Raw genomic sequence first — 13198 nt, forward strand, 5'->3', positions numbered from 1 at the left:
CTGGACCATTCTGGGTTCAACCACGATTCCGGACGTCTTACAGGTACCGAATGACCAGCGCCCAATAGCTCTGCCCTATATATACTACCTCACACTGACCTCCCCCTGACTAATCAAATGTCCCTACAACTTTTTTTACCCCTTTAACCCCACCTTCCGGTTCACCCAAAATAGCTCACACCTTAACCCTTTGCTATACCCTCTGGCCTAGCATCCCTCCTAGTCATGTCGCTGTTCCTTGAGCCCCTTTGGGGCAAAATTCTGGGCTGTCTATATGGATCAGGGACATTTTCAGCCCCCTAAACTCTAGAACTCAAGTGTGACTGCAAACCATATGCTTTCTGTAGCTTCTCCTCTGCATAAGTTACACGTGAACAGTAAAATGCAATTATCATCACAGCATAATATCTGGAGCTGAATCTCCACAATGCCCCTGTATGATACCATTACATGGGCTCTGCAGAGCTTCATCTTGAATAGAAAGTTTCCATGTTCAAATCCAGTACATTCATTGTTTATAGAACGGATGTAGAAAACCAAGTACAGTGGTACCTCGCTTAACGAGTAACCCTCTTAACGAAAATTTCGCTTAACAAGCAAAGCTTTCTGTAAATTTTTAAGCCGCTTTACGAGAAAGCTTTGCTGCATGAGCGAAATTCTCACCGCACACACTTCCGGTTTCGTCCATCCACCACACTCTGACCCGCACTTGCAGTCCACACAAACACACACATGCACGCACAAACACACACGCACGCACACACATACAGTATTATGCTCACCTTACCTTCCGTTCCACCGCCGGGCTCATGGTTCTTGTAGTTCCTGGGTACATTGCGACGTCCTCGCGGCGAACTACAAGACCCAGGAGGCTTGCGATGGAACGGAAGGTAAGGTGAGCATATAATATAACATAATATGTTTACCTTTCGTTTCATCGCCGGCCTCCTGGGTGCTGTAGTGCACCGCTGTGCTCCAGTCCACGCTGTGTATCTGCATCCATAGCGACGAGGGAGGAACTTCCTGTCACCGCTAATGGAAGGCAGAGCGCTGGCCAATCAGAGGCAAGCGGCTCTGCCTTTGACGTCAGCGCTCTGGCCAGGAAGTTCCTGCCTCGTCGTTATGGTAACGCGTTACACAGCCCAGCCCCGTACCAAAGAACAGCAAGTCCCAGCAGACCGGCGATGGAACGGAAGGTAAGGTGAGCATCTAATATGTGCGTGTGCGTGCTTGTGTGTTTGTGTTTCTGTGAGTTTGCTTGCGTGTGTGTGTGTGGTTGTGCATGTGTGGAATGATAGAATAGGGGACCAGGATGGGACATTTTAGAAGTTGTGGAACGGATCGTCAGCATTGCAATGATTTCCTATGGGAAATCTTGCTCTGCTGAACGAGTACCTTGCTTAACAAGCACACTCCCAGAACGGATTGTTCTTGTTAAGCAAGGTTCCACTGTACAGTAATCAGCTATTTCCAGCAGTCTCATAGACAGTGGAATGAAGGTTGAGCATACAAACCTTTGCGCTATTCAAGAAGGGTTTTTGCAGAGTCCATTTCCTTTTGAGCCCTGCTTTCTGAATTGTTGGGAGATCAATATTCGGTTCTCTACTAGTGAATCCCAATGGAACTGTGTAACCACCCCTATTGCATATGCCCATCTGTCTAAGACTAAAGTCACATATGTTTCATGGATCCAATTTGGAGCCCCCTGTCAAATGTTCCATAAATTTCATTACAAGAAAAAAGCAGCATCCAGTGTTATTCAAGCAATCAAAAAGGCAGAAAGAATGACAAAACCTCAATTAACTCCATTATATGTCACTGAGGTCTCTTGGAAGCCTTAAGGGTTTATTATACGACGGCTCCTACATAGCGTTGTAGCATTTTTTATGAATATATAACTACACAAATTATACACAATTCTTAAAACTAGTCTAAAAATTAAAGCATATATTTTTTTGGACATCTGTAGAACTATAGATTTGTTACAGTATAAAAAAGTCCATGAAGAAATAAAATATAAACAGGTGTAAAATTCACAGTAGAAAAATCTTAAAATTAAAAATTCTATTGGGTAAAATGCTAATTTATATTCCAGAATACTGGCCTATAACTGAAATGCAAAGTGATAATGGTTCATGATTCACTTCAATATTACAAGTTTAAAGTTTCCACCAATAGTGTATCAGTCAGTGGTCTACAAATATCTGAAAGGTAGTCACAGTGCAGAGGGAACTACCCTATTCTCACAAGTACAAGAAACAATGGGATGAAATTAAAAGGAAGGAGATTCAGATTAGACATTAAGAAAAACTTTTTGACAGAGAGTGGAACAGGCTACCAAGGGAGGTAGTGAGCTCTCCATCAATGGAAATCTTCAAGCAGAAACTGGATAATCATATAGCTGGGATTATTATTATTAATAATAATATTTTTTTTATAGAGCACCATTAATTCCATGGTGCTGTACATGAGAAGGGGTTACATACAGAATACATTTACAAGTTACAATAGACAGACTGGTACAGAGGATAGAGGACCCTGCCCTTGCGGGCTTACATTCTATAGGGATGACTTAGGAAAGCCTGCACTCGCTGGTAGTTGGACTCGATGGCCCTTGAGGATCCATCCAGTCTTCAATTCTATTATTCTATGTGCCTGCCTCAGCCTTAAAATGCATTTCATGCGTCCACTTCTTCAGGGAGTCTAAGTGGTGCGCCCTGTTACAGGGATTTTTCAGCAATAGGAAAAAGTAAATAGCTAAAAGAAATGCATTTAAATAAATTCCTATTTACTCTAAGGTAACAAATGACACTCCTTATGACTAAGACAATAATCGCTACAGAGTTAAAATGGCCTCTGTCTGATAACACTGATCGAAATTTGTCCTAGAATGTCAATAGGACAAGTGCCTGTGAGCATGTGCAATAGGAAGGTCAGCTGAAAACCAGGAGATAACCTAAACCATAATATATCAATTTCACTCTCACAGCAGTCTCAGTATTCAGAATGAGGAGGGGGGCAGCAGTGTGAGCAGCCTTTTCTTACCTCAGGACAATGGTATTGCCAGAATTATATCAGAAAGACAGGCTGGACTGCAGTATAGGCAGCCTCTTATTACCTCAGCACTTTTGGTATCTTAGGTAATAAATCAGAAAGATAGGATGGAAAATGGATAGCAGTGTGAGCAGCCTCTCATTACCTCAGCAGCACCCCTGGTATCTCTAATATTAATTCAAGAGGTCATTAGTATACCTCAAAAAGCAATGCACTTGGTTCTTGGTCTGCCCACCATTGTCATCAAACACCAGCCTACCTGAAAAACAGAGTTGCATATGAAGGCGCACAGGTCATGCCCATAGCAGTGCCTTTTTTCTGTAAAAGCAAAAATAATTTTTAGACAAATTATGTGTCAGTATTAGAGTTAGTGCTAATGGATTTGCAGAATCCAGTCCAGTGACCAGGTTGGCAATCTCTGACCTGAGACCCATTTTCTAAACACTAGTCCTTGCGGCTCTTTTTTTTAATAGCAGCTTGGTGAAACATCATCATTGTCTCTTGCTGCTCATGTATTGATGTACCAGGAGGTCTGATCAATAGATGAACCACAGACACTGGCAGAAAGGAGGTATCTATCAGGTCTCCTGTCAATCAGTCAGAGATTACAGACCTGGCTGCTGGAATGGCTCCTGCAAATACATTTCTACCAACTCTAGTCAATATATACTTAACAGTTTCAATAACAAATCAATCATAGACCAATGGTTATCCCCTTCGAGAAGCGAACCCCTACTTGCAGACCCTAATAATGTTTAATACTTGTGTATAAAGGTTCGATATCTGCAGTCACTAAATACATTTTAGGTTCCAAGATTCCAGTGAAACTTCCTCAGGACGTTATTTGCATCTCTGATATAGAAGGACAAGCAGTCGTCCACTGGCTAATCAATACACTTACAAATTAAGTCACATAGATGTTTTAGCAATTAAAATGCCACTTGTATTGAATGTTAATCTGAAGCCTTTTCCTTCTTTGTAGGTGTGTGGTGCTTTACATCATGTTATCAACCAAAATCCTTTTGGGCTTCAGGTTCTGGTGGACCAGTGGCCAGACGTTACTTCTGTCATATGTCGCCCACCAATGGAAGTGAGTTCTAAAAGAGATATTAAGGTTGATCAATGCCCCTGGGAAATTGTCCCTCTTGCTTTCCTTATCTGAAATTTAAGACACAGAAGATGAAATTGCATTTAAAAATGAGATTTAAAAAATCTGGATGTAATCTTGCAGATTAAGGATCACTCTAACCCGGCACTAAGTCCATTGGACCATGTCCAGCACTGATTGGATTTGGTGACCTGCAATACCAGACACAGCCTATGGATAAAAGTGGCACGGTCTTTGAAGAAAAAAAAAAAGAAAAAAAAAAGAAAACAGCCTTTAGATATATTTAGAAATGATATGAATCAAAATGAACCACTCTTTCCCCTGTAGCTCTACAAAAGCTTTAGCGTTTCTCTGGTCAGTGTTGGGATATACAGCTCTGGCAAAAATTAAGAGACCTCTGCAAAATTGTCAGTTTTTCTGATTTTTTTCTTTACAGGTATATTTTTGAGTAAACTGTAAATTATTATTTTATTCTATAAACTACTAACAACATGTGTCCGAATTTCCAAGCAATACATTTTGTATTTATTTTCTAAAAATGAGAAATGATCAAAATAACAAAAAAATGCATTGCTTTCAGACTTCAAATATTGCAAAGAAAACAAGTTCATAATCATTTAGAAACAACAATACTAATAATGTTTTAACTCAGGAAGAGTTCAGAAATCAATATTTTGTGGAATAACAATGATTTGTAATCACAGCGTTCATGCGTCTTGGCATGCTTTCCACCAGTCTGTCACACTGCTTCTGGGTGACTTTATGCCACTCCTGGTGCAAAAATGTAAGCAGTTCTTCTTTGTTTGATGTCTTGTGACTATCCATCTTTCTCTTGATTAAATTCCAGAGGTTTTCAATGGGGTTCAGGTCTGAAGATTGGGCTGGCCATGACAGGGTTTTGATTTGGTGGTCCTTCACCCACATATTGATTGACCAAGCTGTGTGGCATGGCACATTGTCCTGCTGGAAAAAAACAGTCCTCAGAGTTGGGGAACATTGCCTGACCAGAAGGAATCAACTGTTTTTCAGGATAACCTTATATAAGGCTTGATACATACGTCCTTTGCAAAGTTTAATCTGCCAAATTTCTATAGAAAACTGAAAACTTTACAGTGGTCCCTTAATTTTAATTTTTGCGAGAGCTGTATGTTGGTCTGTATAAGTAATTGGAAATAACTATATTCCTTAAAAGGGATCAGTCATACGTGAAAAGTGACCTTATTGTATGTTATGTCAAGTGTTCTCATTAGTTTGTAGAATGCATGTTTTACTGTTTTATGATAATGAGAAAAGCTGCGGGACGTGGCCGGATGCAGTGCTGAGCAGACGCTGTTAATCTCGGCTCCTTGCTTTTGTGCCACCCCCGTGACAGCCGACGGGCTGCTCGGATCCGAATCCAGATCCGCAGTGGCTCAAGGGGTCTCCGGACCCGATGCGGGGTCACGCGGCCACTCGAATTGAAAAAGCGGGGGGGTATTTACAAGGGGTGGAAAATAAAGTTTGTGACACCACCCAGGGGTCGTGGTAATGTGGGATACCACCGCTGCAGCGTTTGGGGGAGCACCCGGGAGCGATGGGATGGCAGCTTGTGATGTTAACCCCTCCGTGGGCAGGGGGAAGGTGTCCCGGGGCTCGGTAGTGTAAGGATGGGGACCCGTCAGGAGAAAAGGGGCACAGCGTACTTACACCATCCAGAAATTCTGACACCAACAATGGGTAAACCAAAGTCCTGAATGCCCTGCAGATGTTGTTGGAGTACGCTGGGTCCGTGCCCTTTTGGCATTGCTGGTTGGTCTGAAGCCTTGTTCCTTGGCACTGTGTTTACTCTTTGTGGATCCCTTTTGCCTGAAACTACTCGGGTCCCGCTCACCCGTGTGGCTTACGGAGTGAGCTTGCTCTCAGGGTTCACGCTTGAGATTTTCTGGACGATCTTGGGAAGTCCTATCCCCCTCGTTGCGCTAGTACCCCGATTTTGGAGTGGGTGGAGAACGGCTCGTGAAGACTTCGTCCTCGTCGGGTAAATTACTGGGCTCCGTGAAGCTACTTCCCAGTCTAGGGTCCGCGTACCCTGTCGTATCCTGGCCCCTGCCCGGTTGTAGCACAAGGCCGCCGATCTGCCCTCCATGGCAGTACTGTGCCCCCTGTCACTACCCCCTGTGACCGGGGTTCCAGCTCCTTCCAGCCCAACGTCTGGCACCTGGGATGGGTACAGGAACCCAGCTCCGCAGTGTGACCTTTCACTATCACTGCTGCGCACAAACTCTCTACTTTCTGACCTTTCTGGCCCTCCTTCTACCATCCTTCCATCTGGGCGGCCCTATTCCCCTCAGGCTGTCCAATGGGTGTCTGGTGGGTGTGGTGCAGAGTGTTCCTCAGGATTTGTGCATACCTGTTCTTAGCAACACCAAAGGGACAGGACCCGTGACCAAGGAGGAGCAGGTACCATGCAGAAGGGCAGATTGCATAGCACCCTTGTGATGACCTGATAGGCCAGGGCGTCACACTTCCATGTAAAGCATCTCAAACCAAACAAACACAGCTGGAAACTCCTGATAAGAGGAGATCAGAGACCCCAGAGCAGCGATGGGTCGCATTACCAGGAGGAGAGGAGCCGCTCCGGGCAAGATGTTAATTTTCACACCGGCCCTCAGGAAAAACCAAGATGGCCATAGCAGCAGTGAGAAAGAGGCTGGGGAGAGCCCAGCACACTCCATGAGGTCTGAGTCAGATCCCTCTGATCAGAAGTTACCAGGCATGTCTGGAAACCTCAGCTCCGTGCAGGTGCACCTCCCTCACACAGAGAATACAATCACCTCAGCACCGGCAGCCTAACAGCAGGTATCTGCAGCCCCTGATAATGACCTGAGCTCAGCCCCTGTAACAAAGGCCACTCTGAAGTTTTACATGGAGGAACTGAAGAAGTCCATACACAGGGACATCACCTCAGCCGTCACTGCTCTGCAGAAAGACATAGTACACATTGGTGACAGAACCTCACACATAGAGGAGAAGCTGGAGGAGTTCACCACAGCCCAAATCCAGCTTGTGGATGCTCATAATGAGGCAGATGAGGAGATCACTGCCCTGAAGCTGAAGCTGGCTGACCTAAAGGACCGCTCCAGGCGTAATAATCTGCACTTCAGAGGGATCCCGGAGAGCGTGACCGCAGACGCGCTGAAGGAGTTCCTAACAGACTTCTTCACTGCACTAATCCCCGACACAGAGCAGCGAGACCTCCTCATAGACAGAGTGCACAGGATCCCGAAACCCAAAAGTGCCCCTAACTCAGCACCCAAGTATGTGATCGCCCGGCTCCATTTTTACCACTTCAAAGAAGCTGTGACCAGAGCGACGACAGCAGAACTGGACCTGCCGGACGGGTTTAAAGAGGTGCTGGTGTTCACTGATCTGTCCGCCGCCACCCTGAACAGGAGACGAAAGTTCTCAACAGCCACCAAAGTCCTGAGGGATAATGGCATCTTATACAAGTGGGGCTACCCAGTCAAGCTCACTAGGAATGGAGTCACGCACGCCGTCATATCCCCCCTGGAGGCCATGACCCTGCTGTAGAGGTGGTCGCTGGAGACTGTGGATGAGGATACAAGCTCATGAATGAAGAAGAGGCCGCCGATGCTGATGAAGGAGTGGTCCTGATGCAGACGCAAGTTACATGTTTGTTTCTCTGTTGTTTACTGCTCTGCTTGTCTCCTTTTTATCACCAAAGCAGAGTTATATAAATACTTTCTCCATAACAGGCTGTGGAGGCACGAGGAAACTATCCTAGTTTTGTAGTTTCACCTCCCCCCATTATATACTGGATAACGGTGCATGTCCAGTGGGTTCACTTAGAATCGGACTCTATTTTTGGAACTGTTATAGTTACAATTTTGAGAATTAATATTTGTTATCCCCCATTTTTCTATCTTTCCTAATTTTCTATTGGTGACAAATAGATTTTATTTGTAATTTGTACTTCTAGATTGTATCTGTATATGGTACTTCACATTTCTAGCATCAATGCTAAAAGGTTAAACAGCGCATTTAAGAGATCTCTCCTATGAAGAGAAGCCCGGTCACTTAAAGCCGACATACTGTGCGTTCAAGAAACGCATCTGAATAACATGGATGCACACAGATTGCAGATCAGGCACGTCCCACATATGTATCACTCCCATGCAATAGACAAAAAGAGAGGAGTAGCAATAGCCATCAAAAACACTGTGGCCTTCCAGCTCATCCGCAGCATTGTAGACAGTGAGGGCCGGTATGTTATCCTGGTGTGCAGCATAAACAATAAGACTTACACCATTGGTTCCGTATACGCCCCAAACGCCAAACAAATCGGATTTGTCAAGGACACTATGGCCATAGTAGCTGATGTTAAAAAAGGTGCCCTTCTGGTGTGTGGGGACTTTAACATCACTCCATGTCCCAACATTGACAGATCCGCACATCCCAAACCTGGGGACAAGTCCTGATCACTTTCTCAAAATCTCCTATCAGAAGAGCTGTATGACATGTGGCAGGTCCTGCACGCCTCTGAGCGGGATTACACCTTCTATTCACACTCACACAAAAGGATATTCAAGAATCGATCTAATACTTGCAGACAAATGGTTGTTACAGGATATCCAGAAGGCCACGATAGGCACTATCACGTGGTCGGACTATGCTCCTGTCTCATGCTACATTACAGAGGGATATAACTACCCGACATACTCCCCATGGAGAGTAAACTTACCTGTTCTGCTCTCATATTAGTAGGCCCCAACTACAAGAGACATTAAAATAATACTTCACAATTAACAGTACACCTGACGTATCCTTATCAACAGTATGGTGCGCACACAAGGCTTATATTAGGGGAAAACTCATCCAAATAGCCTCCCGAAATAAAAAGCCATATTACAGCAAATAGTGGAAATCAACCAGAACATAGCCTCATTAGAAGAAACGCACAAGCAGAGTCCCACAAATACAACTCTCTAAAACCTGCAAAAACTGCGGCATGAGCTATACCAATTGCTCCAACAAAAGTACGAGCATACCCTACGGAAGAGTAAAGCCACATACTACTGGCAGGGAAACAGGGCAGGTAAAATACTGGCCAATAAAGTGAAAGCCAAAATGACCAAACAAAGACTACCCCACATATGGAACGATAAAGATGATAAAATATATATTCCTAAAGAGATCGTTAACACATTTGCAAACTATTACTCCTCCCTTTACAACCTCCAGGAAGACAACTCAACGCCACAACCTAATGCCCAATTAATACACCAATTCTTAGATAGCATAAACCTGCCCTAAATACCAGAAGACAAATTAGAGACATTAAACCAACCAATAACCCAATTAGAAATAAAACAAGTAATCAGAGCAACAAAAAGCAACAAGTCTCCCGGCCCTGACGGACTGACAGGCGAATACTTCAAATTATTTGAAGATATATTAATCCCCCATATGGCACTAGTTTTCCAAAATTCATTTGAAACAGGGGAAATCCCTAAAGAAATGATTCAGGCAACAATCGTACCCCTTTCCAAGCTGGGGAAAACACATGATCGAGCCATCAATTTCAGGCCGATATCATTATTGAACATCGATTTAAAAATCTATTCCAAAATTTTATCCAATAGAATATCAGATGTGATCCCGTTGTTGGTGCAAAAAGACCAGGTGGGATTTGTAAAATCTAGACAGACGTTGGACGGCACAAGGAGGATGATTGATATCATCCACATGACGGGGAAAAGTCGGAAGCCTTCTCTTCTCCTTTCCTTGGATGCGGAGAAGGCGTTCGACCGGGTGCATTGGGGGTTCCTATTTGAGGTCCTGTCTAAATTTGGATTCAGCGGCAATATATTCAGAGCCATCACCCCCCTATACTCTAGCTCATTAGCCTCAGTTCTCGTATCTGGTATGATATCAGACAAATTTGACATTACTGGTACGAGGCAGGGGTGTCTCCTCTCACCATTGATATTTGCACTAATAATTGAGCCCCTGGCAGAAAAAATCCATTTGCATTCTGGCATAGCAGATATTAAAATTGGGAAATCAGAACACAAAATTGGATTGTTTGCAAACGGTATTATTTTAGCTCTCACCAACCCCACAGAATCAATAGCTAGAGTCATGGAAGTAATAGATTCCTTCACTAAGCTCTCGTACTATAAATTAAACATCTCCAAGTGCCAAATATTAAACTTATTGCCCTCTGTCTCATATCCTGTGGAGCTGAAAACGAAATATCCCTTCAACTGGGACAATGAGAGTATAACCCACCTGGGAATCCATCTAGTCCCCTTCTCAGATAAAATGCTCTCACTAAATTATGAGGCTCCTAAGAAAAAGATGAAAGCAGATCTGCTGCGCATGAGACAACATGACCTGTCCTGGCTAGGAAGAATCGCATCCATTAAGATGTTCATCCTCCCCCAAGTATTATATCTATTCTGCAATCTGCCCATTGCTCTCCCCATGAAAATGCTCAAGGAAATACAATCCATTATAATGAAGTATATCTGGCAAGAGAAACAACAGAGAGGCAGAGCAGAAATTTAATATATCCCCATGAAAAAAAGAGGTCTGGGATGCCCCTCAGTGCTCAGATACTACAGAGCAGCCATACTCGAGCAGATACGCTTTATGTGGAATAATAACGACGATATGCACTGGATAGTGATCGAAAAACACTTGATCGGAACTACAAATGTGGCATCTTTCTTTTATTCATGTGCCCTAACCAACCCCAATAGAAAGCTGTGTATCTTGCCGACAGTGGACGCTGCTCTGGGGGTGTGGGGTGTACTGACTAATAAGCTGAGCTCTATAAAGGTGGTGCTCTCTAGCGCTCCTGTGGAGACGCTGGAGAAGTGCTTCCCGGACCTCCAGATCCAGACCTGGAAGCCCCTGGCGATCACAATGATCGGACACCTGTATGAGGGAGAGACACTGTCTCCCTTCATTGCATTTACACAGAAATATCACATCCCATATAAAGACTTCTATAAATATTTACAAATAAGACACTGACACTTCTTACATGAAAAGAGAGAGCTGATCTTCTTACAACCCTCTGCACTCCTCACAATGCTGCACAACCCGGATGAAAGCGTTATCCTTAAGTTATAACCAGCTGCTGGAGGACACGCTCCCCTCTCTGGACACATAGCTCCACAAGTGGGAGGGACCTACAGTGCACCATCACGCCAGGGCAATGGCAGACGTCATTCTCAATGATAGGAAAGCATACCAAATGTACAAACCACCTAGAAAATGCACGAAAAGTCCTGTACAGGTGGTACTTCACTCCATATAGATTGTTGCAAATCTACCGCAAGTCCTCAGTGGAAAGAGCGTGGTTTTCAGAGGATGATTCTACAAGTCATCTCCTACATCCAGTTCCTGCAAAACAGAATTCATGACACACAGAGCAATATTGCCCCCCATAGCAGCCACCAGGGTTTCCTGCATCTTTGGATTCTGAAAGGTTCTGTTGATGTCACCAGTAAACATAAAAGAGTTTGCCATGGGGTGAGAAGATGGCGGCCAAAGGGTTGTGAAGTGAAACCAAAACTACATTCCAGGCAGATCTATAGGCCGACGCTGATCCCATATGTCTCTTCTTCCTCCTCGGATAAAGAAAGGGCTGGAGCAGAAAATGAGCAGAGGCCCATATGACAGAGGTTGGTCCATGAGGGAATGGAGGGGTAGCTTTAAGGGAAAGAGATGGGGAGGGGCATGTGACACGGGGTGGGGGTAATACATAGGAAAAGTGCGGGAAGAGGAGCCATTTTAGGGTGCCTCAAAGACTGGAGTGTACCCTCTCTCACAGTCACCTACCTTATGGCAAACATTGAGGCTCTGTTGCGGGAGCTGAGGGCGGCTGCAGGCATTCGGGGTGAAGATTGGCTGCAGGAGCAGGTGTCCAGCCTGCTGGGTGAGGTGGAGCCGCAGCGCAGCACTGAGGGGTCCAAACGGCAGCAACGGAGGACCAGGCCTCCAGAGAGACTGAGCCCAGAGACAACCTCTCGCTCCTGGTGTTGGCTATGGAGCCCCTCTGGGGACCCTCCCACCAGCGGACACCGGAACGCTCCATCAGGTCGACGCTTGCGGTCGGGGAGGAATCCGGTCAGCCAACCTGGGGCTGCGGGAGGTGGCAGGCTGCAAAGCATGGTCGGCGCGAGGCCTGCACCTCCTCAGCAGCATGGACAGATGAATACTGTGGCAGGCCCTGGCGGCGATGCTCTGGTCGCAGGGTCTGCTGGGCGACGTGATGAGGAAGTGAGGAGTTCGGGTCCTGCAAGCTGGAGAGGCCGGGAGTTAGAGCAGAGGAGGCGGTGCATGCACAGTGGCAGGCTGGGGCCTTCTGTGGGTCCTTCGGATGAGGTGCCTTTTCAGGTGCCTGCAGCTAGGTCAGCTGAGGACAACCCCTGCACCGAGGAGGATGAATGCAGGGGGAGACAGCAAGCAAGGAGCAGGTGCAAGAGCATCAGAAGACAGAGCGGGCAATCATTTGTGCAACCTGACAGCTTGGAAGTATCTGAACTTTTGCCACCCCCAGCCTTCTTAGAGGTGAGGGGAGACAGCGGTGAAGCAGATGGAAGCGGTCAGGAGCCCCCCAGGTCGGGATCGGCACTGAGCGTATGGCAGGATTCAGGAATGGCGGCTGGCGGTGTCACAGCAACCGTGCAGCCTGGTGAGTATGGCTCTGTGTTGTGTACGTCCCAGAACTTAAATGTGTTAGGATTAGGATTGGGGGAGCAGTTGGCGTTCCCGGGTGCGGCCTTTGTTGGGGGGGTCCGTCAGCAGAAGGTAGCGGGGTCAGGGACCTATTAGGTAGCATCCGGGAGATTTTGGTGCGCGTCTGGAGCGCGGTTACGGGGGGTGGGGAGCAGCGTCTCCAATGGCAGCCTGGGTGGGTACCCAGGATAGTGCAGCAGTGTTAGGCAGTAGCCGAGGGAGTGTGTCAAGGCAGTGAGACAGTTACCAGTGGAGTTTCGGTGCCTGTTCAGACAGAGAAAGATA

At 45.8% G+C, this 13198-nt stretch overlaps 1 protein-coding gene across 2 annotated transcripts in view; it reads left to right on the plus strand.

The window, feature by feature from the left end:
* LOC142309939 (glycine N-acyltransferase-like) overlaps positions 1-13198 on the plus strand; it is a 177030-nt gene that overhangs the window by 87815 nt on the left and 76017 nt on the right. For both annotated transcript variants that reach the window (XM_075347411.1, XM_075347409.1), the window contains exon 3: positions 4037-4144. In XM_075347411.1, the coding sequence (XP_075203526.1) occupies positions 4037-4144 (108 nt within the window). The remainder of the gene's footprint in view (positions 1-4036; positions 4145-13198) is intronic.

The sequence above is a fragment of the Anomaloglossus baeobatrachus genome, chromosome 5 (genome assembly GCF_048569485.1).
Source record: "Anomaloglossus baeobatrachus isolate aAnoBae1 chromosome 5, aAnoBae1.hap1, whole genome shotgun sequence".
Taxonomy (NCBI): domain Eukaryota; kingdom Metazoa; phylum Chordata; class Amphibia; order Anura; family Aromobatidae; genus Anomaloglossus; species Anomaloglossus baeobatrachus.